Source organism: Chrysochloris asiatica, unplaced genomic scaffold (assembly GCF_000296735.1).
Source record: "Chrysochloris asiatica unplaced genomic scaffold, ChrAsi1.0 scaffold00007, whole genome shotgun sequence".
In the NCBI taxonomy this organism is placed as follows: Eukaryota; Metazoa; Chordata; class Mammalia; order Afrosoricida; family Chrysochloridae; genus Chrysochloris; species Chrysochloris asiatica.
Genome location: NW_006408525.1, coordinates 20,272,056 through 20,290,506, shown reverse-complemented (window position 1 = coordinate 20,290,506; position 18,451 = coordinate 20,272,056). Strand labels below are relative to the sequence as shown.

At 52.2% G+C, this 18,451-nt stretch overlaps 1 protein-coding gene across 1 annotated transcript; it reads left to right on the top strand.

Annotated features, from left to right (window-relative positions):
* Positions 1 to 4,287: 4,287 nt before the first annotated feature.
* On the top strand, positions 4,288 to 17,037 carry XYLT2 (xylosyltransferase II). Its single transcript, XM_006832466.1, has 11 exons — positions 4,288 to 4,422; positions 10,163 to 10,655; positions 10,819 to 10,994; positions 11,204 to 11,406; positions 12,095 to 12,175; positions 12,942 to 13,158; positions 13,241 to 13,417; positions 13,692 to 13,954; positions 14,217 to 14,412; positions 14,977 to 15,310; positions 16,715 to 17,037. Exons 1-11 carry the CDS (start codon positions 4,288 to 4,290, stop codon positions 17,035 to 17,037), a joined length of 2,598 nt encoding a protein of 865 aa, XP_006832529.1.
* Positions 17,038 to 18,451: the final 1,414 nt, after the last annotated feature.

Genomic DNA, 18,451 nt, shown 5'->3' with positions numbered 1-18,451 from the left:
ATTTGGTCTGCCATTATATAATTTTCCAGGCAATCTCTCCTTTGAACAGGTCCAGCTATGTGTGTGTGTGTTTTTTTTTTTTAGCCTCCTTCCTGAGCAAAGTGGCTTAACCTCAGTCAGAGAGCCTGGTCCATCTTTTGTTCCATGGGGACCACTTTAGCTCCCATTATGCCACAGGCTTTTGACTTCGGCCCTGCTTATCACCCTGCTTTCCAATTAGTTCTCTTTCTTTTCTGATGAGATGTTTATTTTGGTCTTTTAGCCTAGGTGTGTCTTATGGGTTATGGATGGCATTACAAAGAATGGGGATTCCAGAATACTTATTGTGCTCCTACAAAACCTGTTCAAAAGAACAAGGGAATACTGCCTGGTTTAAAGTCAGGAAAGGTGGGATTCAGCACTGCATCATTCCACCATGTTTAGTCAGTCCATATGCTGAGCAAATAATCTGAGAAACTGGACTATAAGATAAAGATTATGGCATCAAGATTAGAGGAAAACTCACCAACAACTTGCGATTTACAGATGACACAACCTTGCTTGCTGCACGTGAAGAGGACTTGAAACACTTAACTGATGTTGTAATCAGTATGGATTACAACATAAAGAAAACAAAACTTCTCACAACTGGAACAACAAACAATATTATGATAAATGAAGAAAAGATTGAAGTTGTCAAGGATTTTATTTTACTTGGATTTACAATCAATGCCCCATGGAAGCAGCAGTCAAGCAATCAAATGGCATATTGCACTGAACAAATCTGCTGCAAAAGGCCTCTATGAAGTATTAAAAAGCAAAGACGTCACTTTGAGAACTAACATGCCCCTGACCCGAGCCATGGTACTTTCAATTGCCTCGTATACATGCAAAAGTTGGACAATGCATAAAGATTAAAGAGTAATTGTTGTTGTTATGCGCCGTGGAGTCAGTTCCGACGCATAGGATTCTGTACAGGGTTTCTGAGGCTGTAAATCTTTATGGGAGCAGAAAGCCTCATCTGTCTCCCGTGGAACAGCTGGTAGTTTCAAACTTCTGTCCTTGTGGTTCGCAGCCTGATTTGTAACCACTACGCTACCAGAGCTCCTTAAGAATAGTTGGTGCTTTATGTCTTGTATTATGGCGTTGGCAAAGAATATTGAGTATACCATGGTCTTCAAGAAGAAGGAACACATTATCTTGGAAGAAGTATAGTCCACATGCTCTTTATAGAAAAACAGAATGACAAGACTTTGTCTTATATGCTCCAGTCCCTGGAAAAGACATCGTGCTTGGTAAAGTAGAAGGTCAGCCAAAAAGAGAAAGACCTCCTTACAAGATAGACCGGCACGCTGGCTGTAACAATGGACTCAAAGCTGTCAGCGATTGTGAGAATGTTGCAGGACCAGGCAGGGCAGTGTTCATTCTTTTGTACATAGGGTCTCAAAGAGTAGGAGCCAACTTAATGACAACTAGCAACATCGCCAACAATATGTCTTATTAGGGTCTTTAAAAGTGTTCTCTCTCATTGTTGTGTTTTGGGAGCATATCAAAGCATGAACTTTCCAGCCTCCCTCCCTTGGAGATGGATTTTTTATTTTTCAAAGACGGGCATGTTGTCTGGGCTTATTGACCTTAGCAAGGCTGTGGGGCCAGGTCAGTGAAAAGCCCATCTGGGCAACTTCTAGTTACAGACCAGCTTCCCATAGCGGCCCCATGTGGCAGTAAGATGCATTTGCACCAGCTGAATATTCCACCCGCAGTGCTTGCCTGCTTGAGATGGTAGCAGCCTAGCTGTCCCCACTTTGTGAACTGCATGTGCCCCTGCCCCCAGGTCTTTCAGAGGGCCAGAGACTCTCAGCTGGCTTAATGTTAAAAGCCTGGCCTTCTTTCTCACTTCCCTGGTTTCTTTTTTCTGTCTTTAGACCTTTCTTTACAATTAACACTGACACACAGGTTTGTTTGTTTATTATTTTGTTGTTGATCAAACTAGGATTGTCTATTGCTACTAGGGTTCCAGTTTATATAGGATAAGCACTGGTCTGGTCGTCAGTTCAAACAATCCAGTTGCTCCTCAGAAACCCTATACAGGGTCACTATGTGTCGGAACCGACTCGATGGCACTTACAACAAGGAGGTTAAGATTTGTCTGTAACCATCCACTGATTGCAGACATGTTTAAACATGTTTTATTTGGAATAAGCTCATGCATCCATGCGGAGATTTCTCTCAGGAGAATGGGATTGTGGGCAATTTTCGTCTTCATATTTTGTCTATGCGTTAAATGATATATAATGATATGTATTATTTATATAATCAATGAAAAATAAAGCTATTTTCATTGTGGGTGGGGGAAGAGTATTGGCAAGTAGAGGTCTCTAGGGGACCTGATTTAATGAACACACAAGATCGATGTTAATTAACATAGCAGTTGCTGGCATGTCAACTGTTGTTTTTTCCAAAATCCTTGAAGTGTAACTTCTTTTAAGTAGCCAAACTCTTTGGAGAGATTGTTTATAATTCTCCCATTTAACAAATGGAAAGATTACAAATGCCACGGAAGAAGCGGTAGATGATTTCATGAGGCTTTATCTAAGTGCTACTGAATGACTGTCTGTTACACAAATCTCACCACAGTTTAAAATTCTCTCACCAAGCTAATCTCACAAAGGCAATTTCCACACCCTTTAAAACTTCTTGTAACTTTTTGTCTGTGTTTGTTCTAACCATTTCTCTTTTCAGACTTTTATGTGGTTCTTACAGTTTTTGTCTTAAATCTTCTGTCTTGGTTTGGCTATTTTCTTATCTTCTCATAAGCATTTTGCTTCACCCTCTAGGGCTTCGAGGTGCAGGTGGGTTCCACCTTACCATACTCTTGCCCTTCCCTCCATCCTCAGACCTGTCAGGATCAGAGACCTAGACCGCAGGTGTTTAAACTTGTCTAGTGCAGGCATCAACTCGCCAGGCACTCAGACTATGTTCTGGTTGGCTGGGTAAATAGGAAGGCAGGCTTCAACGGCTCTTTCTTTCTCAACATGTATTGAGCACTAATGTGGTTGGGTGCTACTGAGTGGATTTCAACTCATATCTACCCCATAGGGCTTTATAGGCTGTAATTGTGATGCTGTAGGATAAGCACTGGACTGCTAGTGGCAGAGTTGGTGGTTCAAACTCATCAACAACTCTTTGGAAACCTTATCCAGGGTGGCTGTAAGTTGGAACCAACTCAACGGCACTTAACAACCTTTACAGAAACAGCCTGGTCTTTACTTAACCACCAACCTCTGGATTAGCAGCCAGAGCTTAAAAGTTTGCACACCAGGCTGCTTTTATGGAGCACCGCTGGGTGTCAAGAACTAGACTTATTCAAAGGTGACTAAGGCATGGTCCACAGAAATAAGCAGGGGGCATGAGATCACGGTTGATTGTACAGTGCTGGGGAGGCACGGGGGTGGGGGGGAAGTGGTGGGGGCAGGAGGAGGGGGCTGTTAACACTTGACCTAGAACAGCATATGCAAAAGTCTAGCAGCATCAGCAGCATCTGGGAACTTTTTGAAAATTCTAGTTCATTCCCGATCTGTCCAAGCAATAACTCTGGGGGTGGAGCCAGACTTCTTGAAATAAGTCATCCAGGTTGACTCGAGGGTACTTGATAACAACAACCAGGTGATTCTGATGCACACTAGAGTTTGAGAATCACTGCTCCAGCGGAGGCCTGAGAATGCTTAGGATGAGAGTGAGAGGGGACAGGAGCCACGAGGGTTAAACTTTGCTCTTTAAAAAAGTTTTCAGACTTTTTATGCAAGGTCTCTGGCACCTGTACAATCTCTCCCAACTCTGCGCTTCTGGGGCCTGTAGCATTCCCAGTGCATCCTTGGGCCTTGAGTTTATTCATACAGACAAGTCCCTGTGACCCCAGGCAGTGAGAGAGAGACCGGGTCACAAACTTCTCCGCATCCAGGTACAATGGGTTAGTTGTCCAGGAGTGGAAAACAGGGCACGAAAAGAGACCAGGAGGATACTACCTCCCCCACCCCCACTACCCTACCCGTGTTGTGCTGCACAGAGCTGAGCCCCGCCCCACTCCCCCTGCGGTGGTGCCAGCAGGCAGCTCTCAGGCCAAGGCTCCACCCCGACCGGCTTGGTGTGGCGTCGGGCCTGCGGGCCCCGCCTTGGCTCCGCCCTAGCGCGCACCCGACGTGCCTCCTCAGGCCAAGGTGGGGGAGCGCCAGCTCGGCTCCGCACTCGTGCGCACGCCCGCGGCCGGGTTGCAGGGCCGGGCGCGTGCCCCGCGTTCGGGGCAGGAAGATGGTGGCGAGCGCACGGGTGCAGAAGCTAGTGCGGCGCTACAAGCTAGCGATTGCCACGGCGTTGGCCATTCTGCTGCTGCAGGGCCTGGTGGTGTGGAGCTTCAGCGGCCTGGAGGAGGACGAGCCGGGCGAGGTGTGCTGTCGGCTGGGCGGGCAGGCGGGCAGGCCGGGCACGGGGGCGCGCAAGGTCCTGGCGGGGCTGCGGGCGACCCCGACCGGGAAAGTGGGGCTAGGGCCGCGTGCGGGCAGGGCGCGGGTTACCGCCTACGGTTGGGCATAGGGTCCCTGGTGCCCCGTGCCCAGATCGACCTGGGGTTTGCCCACTTAGTGTGTGACCTGGAGGCCTGGGCAGAGGGCAGGCAGGGGGTGGAGAGCGGGAAGAGTGGGTCCAGGGGGGTCTCCGGCCCCTAGAGCGGTGAAGGTCAGGGGCGGGGAGCAGGGCTGGGAGGCGGGGCTGGGCCCAAGCCTGCTCTAGGGTGGGGAGCCCCAGGCCAAACTTTCTGAAGTTGGGAGGGGGCGGCGGTGTGCGCTGTGGGAGGAAGAGCAGGGCCAAGGGACCAGCTATGTCTGAGGAACAGTGGTGGGTGGAGAAGTGGAGCCCTGGCGTGGAACGTAGGCCCAGGTCAAAGGGTGGAGAGGATGGGGGGACTGAGGGAGTAGGGAGTGACCCTGAGGGAGAGCACTGAAGTGTCCCTGAGGCGTGGATTCATCAGCCAGAGGGGTCTGAAGAACCTAGGTGGGCCTTAAAGAGAAAATGTGAGAGGAGGTGAGCTGGTGAGTTGACCTCAGGACATTAGGGAATTGGGAGGGGACCTTTGGCTCTAAGGGAATAGGACCAGAAGCAGTTAGTTTTAGCAGTCCCAGGCCCAGCATCTGGAGGTATGGGGGCTGTATCCCCTATCCAGCTTTGTCCCCAGAGTCCCTGTTTAAGGTCTCCCTGGCGCTTGGCTATGGTAGTTTCAAACTGGAGGCCCAGACTTGTCCTCCCTGAGTGTGGTCAGGAACAGGGAGAACAGACCAAACCAGGGACCCAAGCTGTGGCCCAAAGTGGTTCCCTGTTCTACAGGGCCAGATTTTCCTGCCTATCCCTTGGGTTTTGAAGATCAGAAGCTCTGCTTGCCTGGTAATGTAAGGATAAGGGAAGAGAGCCCTGACGTCCACCTCCCCATTCTACATCTCAGCAGCCTGGAGACAAGGAGAAACTGACCTGCCTGTTTGGGGAGAATCAGAGGCTATGGTGGGTGAGAAGAGTGGGAACAGAGTCACCAGAGACCATAACTCAAAGGGAACCGAGGGTGCCTGGCCTCTGGCAGAGCAGACTGAGGATGTGTGGAGGAGGCTGGCTCTGTGTGAACCAGCCAGTAGGAGGAGATTGTTTTGGGATAGGTATAAGAAGACTGCTTGGGCAGATAGGAAGGGCAGCCTAAGATGGAATGGTCTGCTGAGCCTTCAGGAGCCTTCTGACCCTGAAGTATGATGTGAACTGAGGCTGGTGGCCACTCTGGGGAGGGGTCTGCCCTTTAGAGGTTTTCAGACACCATTTGCCCTGAGCTTCATGGGGTTGGATGAACATAGAGGTTGTCCAGCCTGGGGCAGTGGAGTCTTTGGGATTTGGCCTCACCCTTTCTCTGGCTGCCTGGACTTAAAGGTGATAGGGGAACTCTTAGACTTCAACAGAAAGATGACCTAAAGATTATGGACCCATCTCAGCAGACGTTGGGGTGGCCAGGCAGCTTAACGTAGTGCTTAGGAAGGTAAATGTGAAAGTTGGACTATCTGTTCTCATCCCAACTTTTGTTCCTAAGTAGCTGTGTGACCATAGGCAAATTACATAACCTCTCTCTGCCTTCAGAGTGTCATTTTACAGATGAGGATAAGAGCAGCACATCTCATTGGGTAATTGGAAAGATTACTATGAAGCACATACTGGGGCCCTCTAGCTCATTCTATACCTCAGAAACGACACCTGTTATTCTGACTCATCTTCATCATCACATAGTGGAAATAGATTCATTCATTCACTGAATCATTCATTCAACAACTGTGTATTTATTAAGTCCTGCTTTTACCAGGCACTGTGCGAATACTGGGGATACAGAAATAAAATCAGTGTGGTCTTAGCCGTCCTGGAGCTGAGTCTACCAGGAGAGGCAGACAGTGAAAAGGAAACTCAAATATATAATTACAAATTGAGATGGGGACAGCTCTGCTGAAGGGGTTAGATTAGGTGGTCAGAAAAGGCTTCTCTTAAGTGGCATGTAAGCCGAAGAGGTGGGCTGGAGAGTTCCAGCAAAAGGTGAGAAGGGGCTGAGCTTGGTGCTTGGAGGAGTGGAGAGGACGATGCAGAGTCGGTCAGAGAGACGTAATGGGCCTGGGTTCGTTATTTTAAGTGCGGTGGGAAAGCAGTGAAGGGTTTTAGCTGAAGCGTGATCAAGTGTACATTTCAGATGCATACTCTGTCCATCCATGCAGGGGCTAAAGTGGATGCCCAGGATGATCACTACCATCCAGAGAGCACTGTAATTGTCCAAGCTTTCATGAGTATAGCCTCATCTCGTTCTAATCATAGTGAGAAGACTGAAGAGGGTAGGCTGTGGGTAACAGCATTTCTGTGTTCAGTCTTGGTGGCTCAAACGATTCTGAGGAGGAGCTGCAGAGGCAGGAAGTGGCAGAAAACTTTGAAATGCCTCCTTGGTGGGCCTCAGAGGCAATTCCCACCCTTAGGAATCAGAGGGGGACCCTGTCTAGGAAGTTCTAGGGGTAGCCCTACCTAGGATCACCACCATGGCCTTCCTGACTCCCCACTGCTGCCTGCTTGTCCCCCAGCCTCCTCTAGGATTGTCCTTCTCAGGGTCAGCCAGCTCCCTGCTGCAGTGCAGGGCCCCAACATGATCATCTCCTTTCACATCCTGTCCCCCACCACAGCCAGTCTGGCCCTGTGCCCCATGCCCTGCCCTCCTGTCTAGCTTCCTGCCTTGCTGATCCTGGCTTCTACCCCAGAGAGCCCACAGCCCCTCTATAACCTCAGCCCACTGTGGCTTGGAACTGTATTTCTTTGTCTGTTTTGTGGCTGGGTCAGATGTCACCAGGTGGATGCAAACTCAGCTCAGTGGGGCTCTGTTAGCTTTCCCGGTGACAGCACCACCAAGGATGTCCTCTCCTGGGTAGGAAAAGATGGGGTCTGCTCTCCACCTTCCTTTCTTAGATGGAAGTGGACACCTCAGCTCCTTTTGGGTATCTTTTAAGAGAGAAAAAATCTGTCTCGTGCTGGAGTGTAGGAGTAGAGCCCTGAGCCCAGATGGCTATTGGCCTGACTGTGAGGTTCCTTCCTTGCTCGGAGAGAGACGGGGAGACGGTTGGAAATGAGGAAAAGGCAGAACCCAGTGCAATCGAGCCCAAGTCATCTGAGGGCCTTGGACTCCTTTCCTGACTTAATATTTGACTTTCTTACTCCGCACCTAGTGATACTAGTAAGGATAGCAGCATTTATTGACTGCTGAGCCTATGCCAAGAGCTTTACATTTATCATTCATTCATTCACCAAATATTTATTGAGTGTCTACAGTTGCCAAATAGTCTTCTGGGCTCTGGGAATACATCCTCATAGAGCTTACACTCTTGTGAGAGAGATGCACAATACCATATAAATATAAATGATGGGATGTTAGAAGGTAATAGGTACCATGGAGCAAACGAAGCTAAAGGTGAAGGAGACTGGAGTTTCAAATCCAGTGGTCAGGGTAGGCTTCCAGAGAAGACACCGTTCGATCAAAGATTTGAAGAAGGCAAGGGACAAGCTGTGGAGAGACCCGGGGGAATGGCTTTCCAGGCACAGAGCACAGTGCCTGCCTGAGTCAGGAGCATGCCAGGTGGGATGAGGGATACTGAGAAGGCCATTGTGGCTGGAGCCCAGCAAGCGGGATCCAGTTAGGAGATGAGGTCAGAGAGGGGACGGGTGGGGAGCGGGGACAGCCAGACACAGCTCACGTAGCCTTTGCAGGCTACTGTAAGGACACTAGTTGTTTTCTAAGATGGGAAGCTACTGACAGCTTTGAGCAGAGGAGTGTTGAGATGGGCAGAGAAGTGTTAATAGAAACAGTAGCTGTGACAAGACCAGGTCATAGGGGAGTGGGAAGCAAGAAGACCAGGGACTCCAGGCAGGGGTGTTAGGAAGTGGTCCGATTCTGGATGTGTTTTGAACGTAGCACCAACAAGATGTACTCACGGATTGGTTATAGAGTATGAGGAGTAGAGTCAAAGATGATGCCCCAAAATTTCTGGCCTGAGATGGTTTGAGGAGGAAGAGCAGGAGTTTACTTTGGGAGTGATTTCAGGGTTGCTGGGTTGAGAGGTCTGTCAGACTTCCAAAGGGGATGGCCAGGAAGCAGGTAGATACATAGTTCAATGAAGCAATCCAGATCAGGAAAATGTATTTAGAAGTGAAAAACATGCGAATGGAGCTTTAAAGCCAAGGATGTCAATGAGATCACCTAGCTAGGACTGTAAAAGGCCCAAGGGTAGTCTACAGAGAGAAAGAAACCACAAGGTGGGCAGTTCAAACCCACCAGCCTCTCTCAGGAACCCTATACAAGGTTTTATGAGTCACAATGGACTCAAGGGCACACTACTACAAGGACGCTAAGGAGTGGCCCTGAATATGGAGGAAACAAGGAGAGCATGGCCTTCTGGAAGTCAAGCCAGGAAGTGATCTAGCGCTTCATGCTGCTGAAAGGTCCAGTATGAAGAGGATTTAGCAATGTGGTCTTGAAGTTTGTGGAGTGGCAGAGGAGCTGAGAGAAATGGGAGGTAGCTGGTTCAGACAGCTCTTTCTAGCTGCATTATCTCATGTTTTAATAGTCTTTGGATACTCTTCCCTCCTGCATTTCACAACTGAGGAAGTAGCTAAGAGAAAGGCGCTATAGGACAAACACTGGTCTGCAAACCACAGGTCGATGATTCAAACTCAGCAGTCACTCCTTGGAAACCCTATACAGAGTCTCTATAAGTCAGAATGTGGTAAGGGGCAGAGCTAGGCTTGGGCCCTAGTGACCATAGGCTGTAGTCCCAGGCGGTCACACTACAGGGCCTCATGTCCTCTGCCTCTTCCAGACACCAGCCAGAGGCGCCTGTGTACCCGGTATGCTGCTGGTCCCGGGGCAGCGGGAGTGGTCACAGGCTACCATTGAGGAACTCTACACTATGCTACTAGTAGAACATATGCAAGGTCCACCAAGCTCAGGACCTCTCAGCCTGCAGGACATGGACTTGGCACTGGATCTTTTGTTGTTTCATGTCATTGACTATAATCACCACAACGTAGTGTCACTTACCCACTTACTCCATATTGTTTATTCCTCCTTCTCACTTAACCCTTCTGAACTTTGCCCTTGGGTACATGCCACCCTTTTGATCTCAACTGGTGGGTTATTTTAAGGTGTTTATACCTCCCTCCCTAGTGTTAATGTTCCCCTTACAGACCTGTCTATTGTTTTGGCTGAAAATAGAGGTTAGAGCTGGGTCTTGAAGGGTGGATGGGATGTGGTCAGGCAAAAAAGTGGTCCGGACAGCAGGATGGGGCGAGGGTAGTGAGGAGCTGGGGCTCATTTGAATGTCTGCTGAAAAAGAAAGTGGTATCTGAGCTTTGAGGTCAAGGGGGCGTAGAGATATGGTGGTAGGATGAGGGGGGCGAGGGGGGCTGGTCAGAGCCGTGCCCCAGCAGAAGTACTATCTGTGCACTGTGTTCAGGTAAACAGACCTTCCAGGTAAAGGGTGGGTGTAGAATCACAGATGTGAGCGCCCCTGGCCAGGAGGGAGCTAAGGAAGCAGGAGGTGAGTGAGTACACCAGTTACCTATGTCTGTCTGTCTTTTACAGAAAGGAAGGCAGAGGAAACCCCGGCCACTCGACCCTGGTGAAGGCTCCAAAGACACAGACAGTTCGGCAGGACGGCGGGGCAGCACAGGCCGAAGGCATGGGCGCTGGCGGGGCCGTGCGGAGAGTCCGGGTGTCCCAGTGGCCAAGGTGGTGCGGGCAGTAACAAGCCGGCACAGAGCCAGCCGACGGGTCCCACCTGCCCCACCGCCAGAGGCCCCAAGCCGCCAGAACCTGAGTGGGGCGGCAGCCGGGGAAGCTCTGGGAGGGGCAGCTGGCTTCCCACCACATGGAGACACAGGGAGTGTGGAGGGTGCGCCTCAGCCCACGGATAACGGCTTCATTCCCAAGTGTGAGATCCTGGGCAAGGACGCGCTATCTGCACTGGCCCGGGCCAGTACCAAGCAGTGCCAGCAGGAGATTGCCAACGTGGTGTGCCTGCACCAGGCTGGGAACCTCATGCCCAAGACTGTGCCCCGGCACTGCCAGCTGGCAGGTAAAGGACCAGATGCTCCAGGTGGGAGGGTAGAGTTGTGGCAGCCCATTTCTCATAGGAGGAAGCCGCCCAAGTTTACACTAAATGTGTGCGTGGCAGAGGTGAGACCCAGGAGTGTCAGGCTGGGTCTCACCCTGCCCTGTGGCCTGCTGTCTACTCTCAGGGAAGATGAGCCCCGGGATCCTGTGGGATGAGACCCGGGCCCAGCAGCCTGTGGACGGCCCCCCGGTACGAATTGCCTACATGCTGGTGGTTCACGGCCGTGCCATCCGCCAGCTGAAGCGGCTCCTCAAGGCGGTGTACCACGAGCAGCATTTCTTCTATATCCACGTGGACAAGGTATTGTGCTTGGTGGAGGCCCCGGAGGGTCACAAACCTGTTTTGCAGATAGGGAAAGTGAGGCCCAGCATGAGGGAGCAACTGGCCTATGGTCACACAGCTGGTTACGAGCTGGAGCCCTGCCCTGCTCCACCACACCTGTACTCTGGGCCTGGAGGGATGGTAATGGCGGGGCCCAGGCACAGCTGCTTAGTGACCCTTCCCCCCAGCGCTCCAACTACCTGCACCGAGAGGTGGTGGAGCTGGCCCGGCAGTATGACAACGTGCGGGTGACACCATGGCGCATGGTCACCATCTGGGGTGGGGCCAGCCTGCTGCGGATGTACTTGAGGAGCATGCAGGACCTGCTGGAGGTGCCTGGCTGGACCTGGGACTTCTTCATCAACCTCAGTGCCACCGACTACCCAACCAGGTGAGGGGAAGGAAGGTCCTTGGGTCACTCAGGATAGATCTCAGAGCCGGAGGGCCCTGATGATCTCCTTCTCTTCTCCCATACCTCATTCTGGGACCTGCAAAGCCCCAGCCGTATTTTAAAGGAAGAGTTGGTAATGGATGGTCTGAGCATGTTGTTGTGTGCCGTTGAGTCTGTTCCAAATCACAGCGACCTTAGAGGACCAAGGGAACTGTCCAATGTTACTGTTGTTCCATGCTGTCGAGTCAGTTCAAGCTCATAACCACCCTGGAAGGCTTTCCAAGGAGCGGCTAATGAGTTTGAACCACTAACCTTGTGGTTCAAACCAATCTTGCAGGCCAGTACATTATCCCACAGTGCTGCACCAGGACTCCAGAACTGCCCCATAGGGTTTCCCAAGTTGTGATGTATATCTATATGAGCAGATCACCAGGTCTGTTCTCTGTCAGAGCCCCACCAACCTTTTAGTTCACACCTGTGCATTTAACTATTGTACCACTAGGGCTCCTTGATGTGAGGATAGAGACGGGGAAGAGGAGGGGAACCTAAGGTCTGGCCCTGGCATTGTAAGATCAGGCAGAAACGGGTAGAGAAAGGGTGGGGTGGCCAGGGCAGCTGTCAGTGAGAAAGGAAGGGGCAGAGGGAAGGCCGTGGCTGAGCTCCTCCCCTCACACTACTCCCTCTCCAGGACCAATGAGGAGCTGGTGGCTTTCCTGTCCAAGAACCGGGACAAGAACTTCCTCAAGTCGCATGGTCGGGACAATTCTAGGTGAGGGTGGGGATGGAGATGTGGGAGGCCTTGACCTTAGGGTTTTGTTACAACCCTTCCTGCCTAAGGGAGCTCGACTGCCCCCAGCCCTGGACTGGAGAGCACGGGGGAGGGGGAAGCTTTATTCTGCCCAAATTTAAATAAAACATTATCCGTAAGTCATACAAAAATATCAACTTAAAAATTAGCCTGTGTTGGTGCCACCTTTTCACTGTGGGCTAGTCATTATGGATCCATGTTTATTCGTGTCCCTAGACTAGATTTTCATGATCCAGATCACGAGCAACCTGAACTGTTCTATTATCTCTGGTCTGTATAAGATGACACTGAATATTATTGCAATAGATCGAATAGATCAGTTAATATTCTATCTGTGAAGATAAGGTTTCATATTATGATTTTCTTCTCCAGTAGAAAATAAAATACGTAAATTGTACAAAACTCCAGTTTCCTAGATAACAAATGCCTTCCTTTATTTAACATGGCACACATGCCTGAAGCTACATAGAAAAAAAAAGTAGCTTGCTATATTTGGTCAAACATTGAATGAACTCACCTCTAATGTGATGGCTAGAACTGCGATTGCCTAGGTAGGACCAGACCAAATGATTTCTCAGGCTTTTTAGGCCCCATGGTCCAGATGTTCCCCACCCCTGTATAGAGCCTCCAAACCAGCCACATGTTGGTGTGGAATTTCTGGGCAAGATGGGAGACTGGGCCTCACCCTGCAGGACCTTCAGCCCTGACCTGTCGGATTCACCCACAGGTTCATCAAGAAACAGGGCCTGGACCGGCTTTTCCATGAGTGTGACTCGCATATGTGGCGCCTGGGTGAGCGGCAGATCCCGGCGGGCATAGTGGTGGATGGCGGCTCTGATTGGTTCGTGCTGACACGCAGCTTTGTGGAGTACGTGGTATACACAGACGACCCGCTGGTAGCCCAGCTACGCCAATTCTACACGTATACGCTGCTCCCTGCCGAGGTGGGTGATCCCAGGGAGATCCAGAGGCCAGGGAGGGCGTATATTGAGGTGCTGACTGTTCACCCTGCCCCCTCCCCTGCAGTCCTTCTTCCACACGGTGCTGGAGAACAGCTTGGCCTGTGAGAGCCTCGTGGACAACAACCTGCGGGTCACAAACTGGAACCGCAAGCTGGGCTGCAAGTGCCAATACAAGCACATTGTGGACTGGTGTGGCTGCTCCCCCAATGACTTCAAGCCTTCCGACTTCCTGCGGCTTCAGGTGCCTGCCTACCCTCCATCGGACTGCTCCTCAACTTTCCCCGGTCAACTCTCCCCCATGAACTTTCCCAGGGTTGGAAAGGATCTGGGGTGGGCCGGGCAGAGCCTGGGGGCTTCACCTGGAACAGCCCACAGCCCTGGGCCATAGGCTACCCTGGCAGCAGGAGAAGCAGGTGGGTCCCCAGTCCTGGGAGGGGCCTAGAAGCTGGGCCACCCTCTGGTTGTGCTTTCTGGACCTCCAGACTCCTTCACCTTCCTTGCCTCTTGCCCTCCAGCAAGTCTCTAGACCCACCTTCTTCGCCCGGAAGTTTGAGTCGACTGTCAATCAGGAGGTGCTGGAAATCTTGGATTTCCACCTGTATGGCAGCTACCCCCCAGGCACGCCGGCCCTCAAGGCCTACTGGGAGAGCACTTACGATGTGGCCGACAGCCCTAATGTGCTCAGTGACATCATGCTCACTGCCTACACTGCCTTTGCTCGCCTCAGTCTGCGCCATGCCGCCACTGCTGCCCCCTCTCCGACCGCCTCACTCTGCAGGTGAGACCTCTTTCTGGCATACCCCAGAGTGTGGGGGCACCAATCAGAAAGAAAGAGCCCCTGCCCACAGCAAGTCAACAGTCTGAGGTCAGGAAATATGCAAATATAAGAAGGCAAGCGCCAGGGAGCTAGATGTTGTGGGCGTGAGATGGGGGCAGAAGAAGTATCTGGGGTGGGACTCCCCAGAGCTCCCTCCCTGGTTTTCCAGGCCAAGCCCGTGTCCTGATCACATCTCCCTTTCTCCCTGCTGGAACTTTCTTAGGTTTGAGCCCCGGGGCTTGCCGACCAGTGTGCACCTGTATTTCTATGACGACCATTTCCAGGGCTACCTGGTGATGCAGGCAGTGCAGCCCTCAGCCCAGGGGCCGGCAGAGACACTTGAGATGTGGCTCATGCCCCAAGGGTTGCTGAAGATGGTGGGGCACAGTGACCAGGCGAGCCGGCTCCAGAGTTTGGAGGTGGGATGGGTTCTCTCCCTTAATTTGTCCTAACCCCCAGCAAGACTCAGGGTAGTGAGAAGAGGACAGAAACCAAGGGAGGGAGTGGTCAGCCTTTATGGCTTATGGGTTCACAGACCCCTGCTTCCCCAGGCGTGGCAGCTGTGGTGTGTCCTCATACAAACATGCCTGTGTTAGCCCAAGTGTGCACAGATGCGCGCCTCCTTTTCCTGGTACATAGAATACCAGCAGGTGGAGAGGGAATTGTCAGTCCCACTGCAGTGCAAGCCCAGTCTTCTAGACCCGGGGGCTTGCTTCTGGAGGGACTTGGAAGCTTTGACTTCTCATGGAGATAGTCTCTGGTCATGGCTGCAAACCTCATCTAAACCGTGTGGTCCCCACCACTGCAGAACAGAACAGGGCGAGATCTTGGAGCTCTCAACCGATTCCTTCATTTTAGGGAAATCGGAAGCCCAGAAAGAGACAGTAACCGGTATGAGGTCACCCAGTAACAGAATAGAGGTAACAGAAGAGAGAGGACTTTTCCCCAGGCTCTATCTATCCCAACTGCTTCCCTCCCTACAGGTTGGCACCGAGTGGGATCCCAAAGAACGTCTGTTCCGGAACTTTGGGGGGTTGATGGGGCCTCTGGACGAGCCTGTGGCTGTGCAGCGCTGGGCCCGGGGCCCCAACCTCACAGCCACTGTGGTCTGGATTGACCCGACCTATGTGGTGGCCACGTCTTATGACATCACGGTAGACGCAGAGGCTGAGGTCACGCAGTACAAGCCCCCACTGAGCCGACCCCTGCGACCAGGAGCCTGGACCGTCCGACTGCTTCAGTTCTGGGAGCCTCTGGGCGAGACCCGCTTCCTGGTACTGCCCTTGACCTTCAACCGCAAACTACCTCTCAGGAAAGGTACTGATCTCATTCCCAGGTGATGCCTAGAAGTCAGATGGTATAAAATATGATTTGCCAGGCCGGTGACTCTAAGGTGCTGACTGTCAGAGCTGACTCCCATCCCTGGGAGCAGGGGAGGAGAGAAAGGCTGGATCTTGTGACCTGCTATCCCCTCACATCCTGGGTGGTAGAAAAGGAAACCTGGGAGTCAAGCCCACTCAGTGCTAAGCTTGGCAAGTTACTTGACCCTCTTGAGCCTCAGTTTTAAGACACGTGAAGTGGGTATACAGTACCGTCAGAGATCCCTGAGTACCTGTACCACAGATCCCATCAGACTAGCTCCAGTGGAGGAGGCTGGGGCGGGGCTGTAGCTCACACTGGGAACCAGAGGTGCCCTCTCTATGGCTTTGAGGCCCTCTTGCCCCTCATCCTGACCTCTCTGCCATTGGCCTTAGGCTGTGCCTCTCTGGCTTCATGTGTCTCGGTAAAACAGAGACTGACCAGGTCCTCTTGGTCCTCACGTTCCTCATTCCTGGGAGAGCAGTTTTGGATTGACCGTCCCAGTCCACTGTGTGGCTGGGTGGGTAGGGTCACATGACTCTCCACTCACTTGGCTGAGGCTAAGGGAGCTGACTGTGAGCAGACGTACACTGAGCCTAGGCAAGTTCCTGCAGTGGGGGCCTAATACACCCTCTGGGTTCAAAGTTGGTGGTCAATATGTAGGTGTTTCCACCCTGAAGAGCACCTTTTCAGAGAATGTGGGTCACACTAGAGTAGCCCATGACTGGGTTCATGTCCCTGGTGGGCACAGCTGGGGCTGATCCAGGGCAGGCCGGCCTCGATCCAGTTTCCCTGGGACTCAGTGAAACGAAGTGAAGGAGTCAGGTGAGGGAAGAAGGGAGATGAGCTCGCCAGCAGGTGGGTAGCTAAGCTGAATCTTACGGAACAAGCTGATTTTTAATAGGACGAGAAAGGGATTCTGAGCTGAGGGTGCAGCTGGGAATACACAGTGTGGAGGGTGAGGCACGCTGGGGTGAAGGGATGGAAGATGTGGGAAAGGGGAGTGGAGACAGGCTGGAGTGAAGGCTGGAGTAGCAGACAGGACTCTACAGCTGGGCTCGTGACGACTCAGGGAGCCCTGCGGATTGGTGAGTGAGGTGTGGGTCATATAACCAGTCCTTTATAAGAAAGAAGCCTTATTTTCTAAAGTGCCTTGAATCTATCTAAAGTTGGGTCTTGAGGGATTATAGTCTTGGTTTTAGAAAATGAAAGTTCCATGGAGTAACCTGAGGTCATTCAGCAAGATGTGACCAGTGGTACTGTTGGGACAGGACCTGGGGGGCAGTCCCCAGGCCTGACTCAGGGCTCTGGCCTCCATGGCATGTGGGGCAGGTGTGCTCACTGTCTGCTCTGTACCCCCAGATGATGCCAGCTGGTTGCACGCTGGGCCACCGCACAATGAGTACATGGAGCAGAGTTTCCAGGGCCTGAACAGCATCCTGAACCTGCCTCAGCCAGAGCCTGTGGAGAAGGTCTCCCAGCGGCAGGCGGAGCTCACGGGCCCTGCACTGGAGGCCTGGACAGATGGGGAACTGAGCAGCTTCTGGTCTGTGGCTGGACTCTGTGCCACCGGCCCTTCCACTTGCCCCTCCCTAGAGCCCTGCAGACTGACCAGCTGGAGCTCTTTGTCCCCTGACCCCAAATCGGAGCTGGGGCCCGTCAAAGCAGATGGACGACTCAGGTAGCAGGGCCCCAGCCAGCGCCCGGAGGACCCGGGAATTGCACCTTACAGACCATCGAGGGATATTCCCTCCCACAGGCAGAACCAGGCCAGGCAGCACCATTCCAGCCAACCAGAACGCGCAGTACGGCAGGGAAGGCGGACGTGGTTCTTACTACTGCTGATGGCTCTGCCAGGGGCAGATAATCAGCAGGATTGTGGGGAGAGGGATTCCGGCATTCCACGCTGGTACTTCCTCTCTTCCCTTTCTAGTTTGTATTTTTTTATTTAAAAAAGAAAATGAGTTGTGTAGGGGAGGAACTGGAAACAAACCATGTGCAATAGGGCTCAGAGCAGCCCAGAAGTGGGCCATGGCTCTGGGGAGAGAGAGGGTCCTGATGAGCCCATCTGCTATTGCTCTGGATGGGGCTGCGCCTGCCTTGCTCTCCAGGGCCCCTTCCCCAGCCTGGGCTTGTGGTGGTCACAGCCCGGTGATGCTGGGGAGCTCTGTAGAGCTGGACTCTGGCAGGACAGTCCTGCAGCTAGGGAACCCTAGAGGAGTGGGTGGGGCTTGCTTTAGGGTTTTCAGGTGTCTTCTGCCTCTGGATGGAAAAGGCAGGACACCAGGCCCCCCTGAGATAGATGTGAACTCTTCCAGGTGCCCCAGAACTGCAAGCATCCCTGGGCTCCCAGCCTGGTGGGTGAGTCCTCATGAGCAGCTGGGGAGACCACTGTCGGGCATCTCAGAAGAACTTGAAGTAGCATTGTGCCTGAGGTTCAATGTGAAATCTGAAATATGCAACAGAAGAAATATATCTCTCTCTCCCCAAGTTGAGCTCCATGTTTTCTCTCCTGGGTGTTGGGTAACCATCACTGTTGGGATGTCTTCTCCATCAAATCCTTGGAGCTGGGACATTGGTGGCCATAAATGAAGGACTCATTCCTGCTGAGTTTGAACATAGTTTAGAATTCATCCAGGAGCCCGAGGGGTCCAAGAATCCATCTAATCTAGCCCCCTTTTTCTGAGAAGTAAACAGGCCCAGAGAGGCTCAGCGATTTTTGTGTTGCCACCCAGCCGACCAGTGGGACAGCCGAGCCTGAAGCTGTGAGGCCTGGCCTAGTGTTGACTCCCCACCGTCAGTTGCCGGCTTCTCTGGCTCCAGTGGCTCGAACCATCCCAGCTGTCCTTGCTGTTGGTTCCTGCCCAGTCTTGACCTGGGGTGTATCCTCAAGAGCCGAGGTGCTCATAACCATAGCCTGCCACTGCCTTTGGGTCTTGTCCCGTTAGGGGCAGGAAGCAGCAAGGCTTTGGTCCCTGGACACTGACTGCCCTAGGATCTGGGAGGGTGTTTGGGGGAAGACTTACCCAGGTTCCCTCCCTTTCCTAAATTCCTTCCCCTCTGGCTCTCCTCCCATTGTCAGCAAGGGCTCCCTTCAGT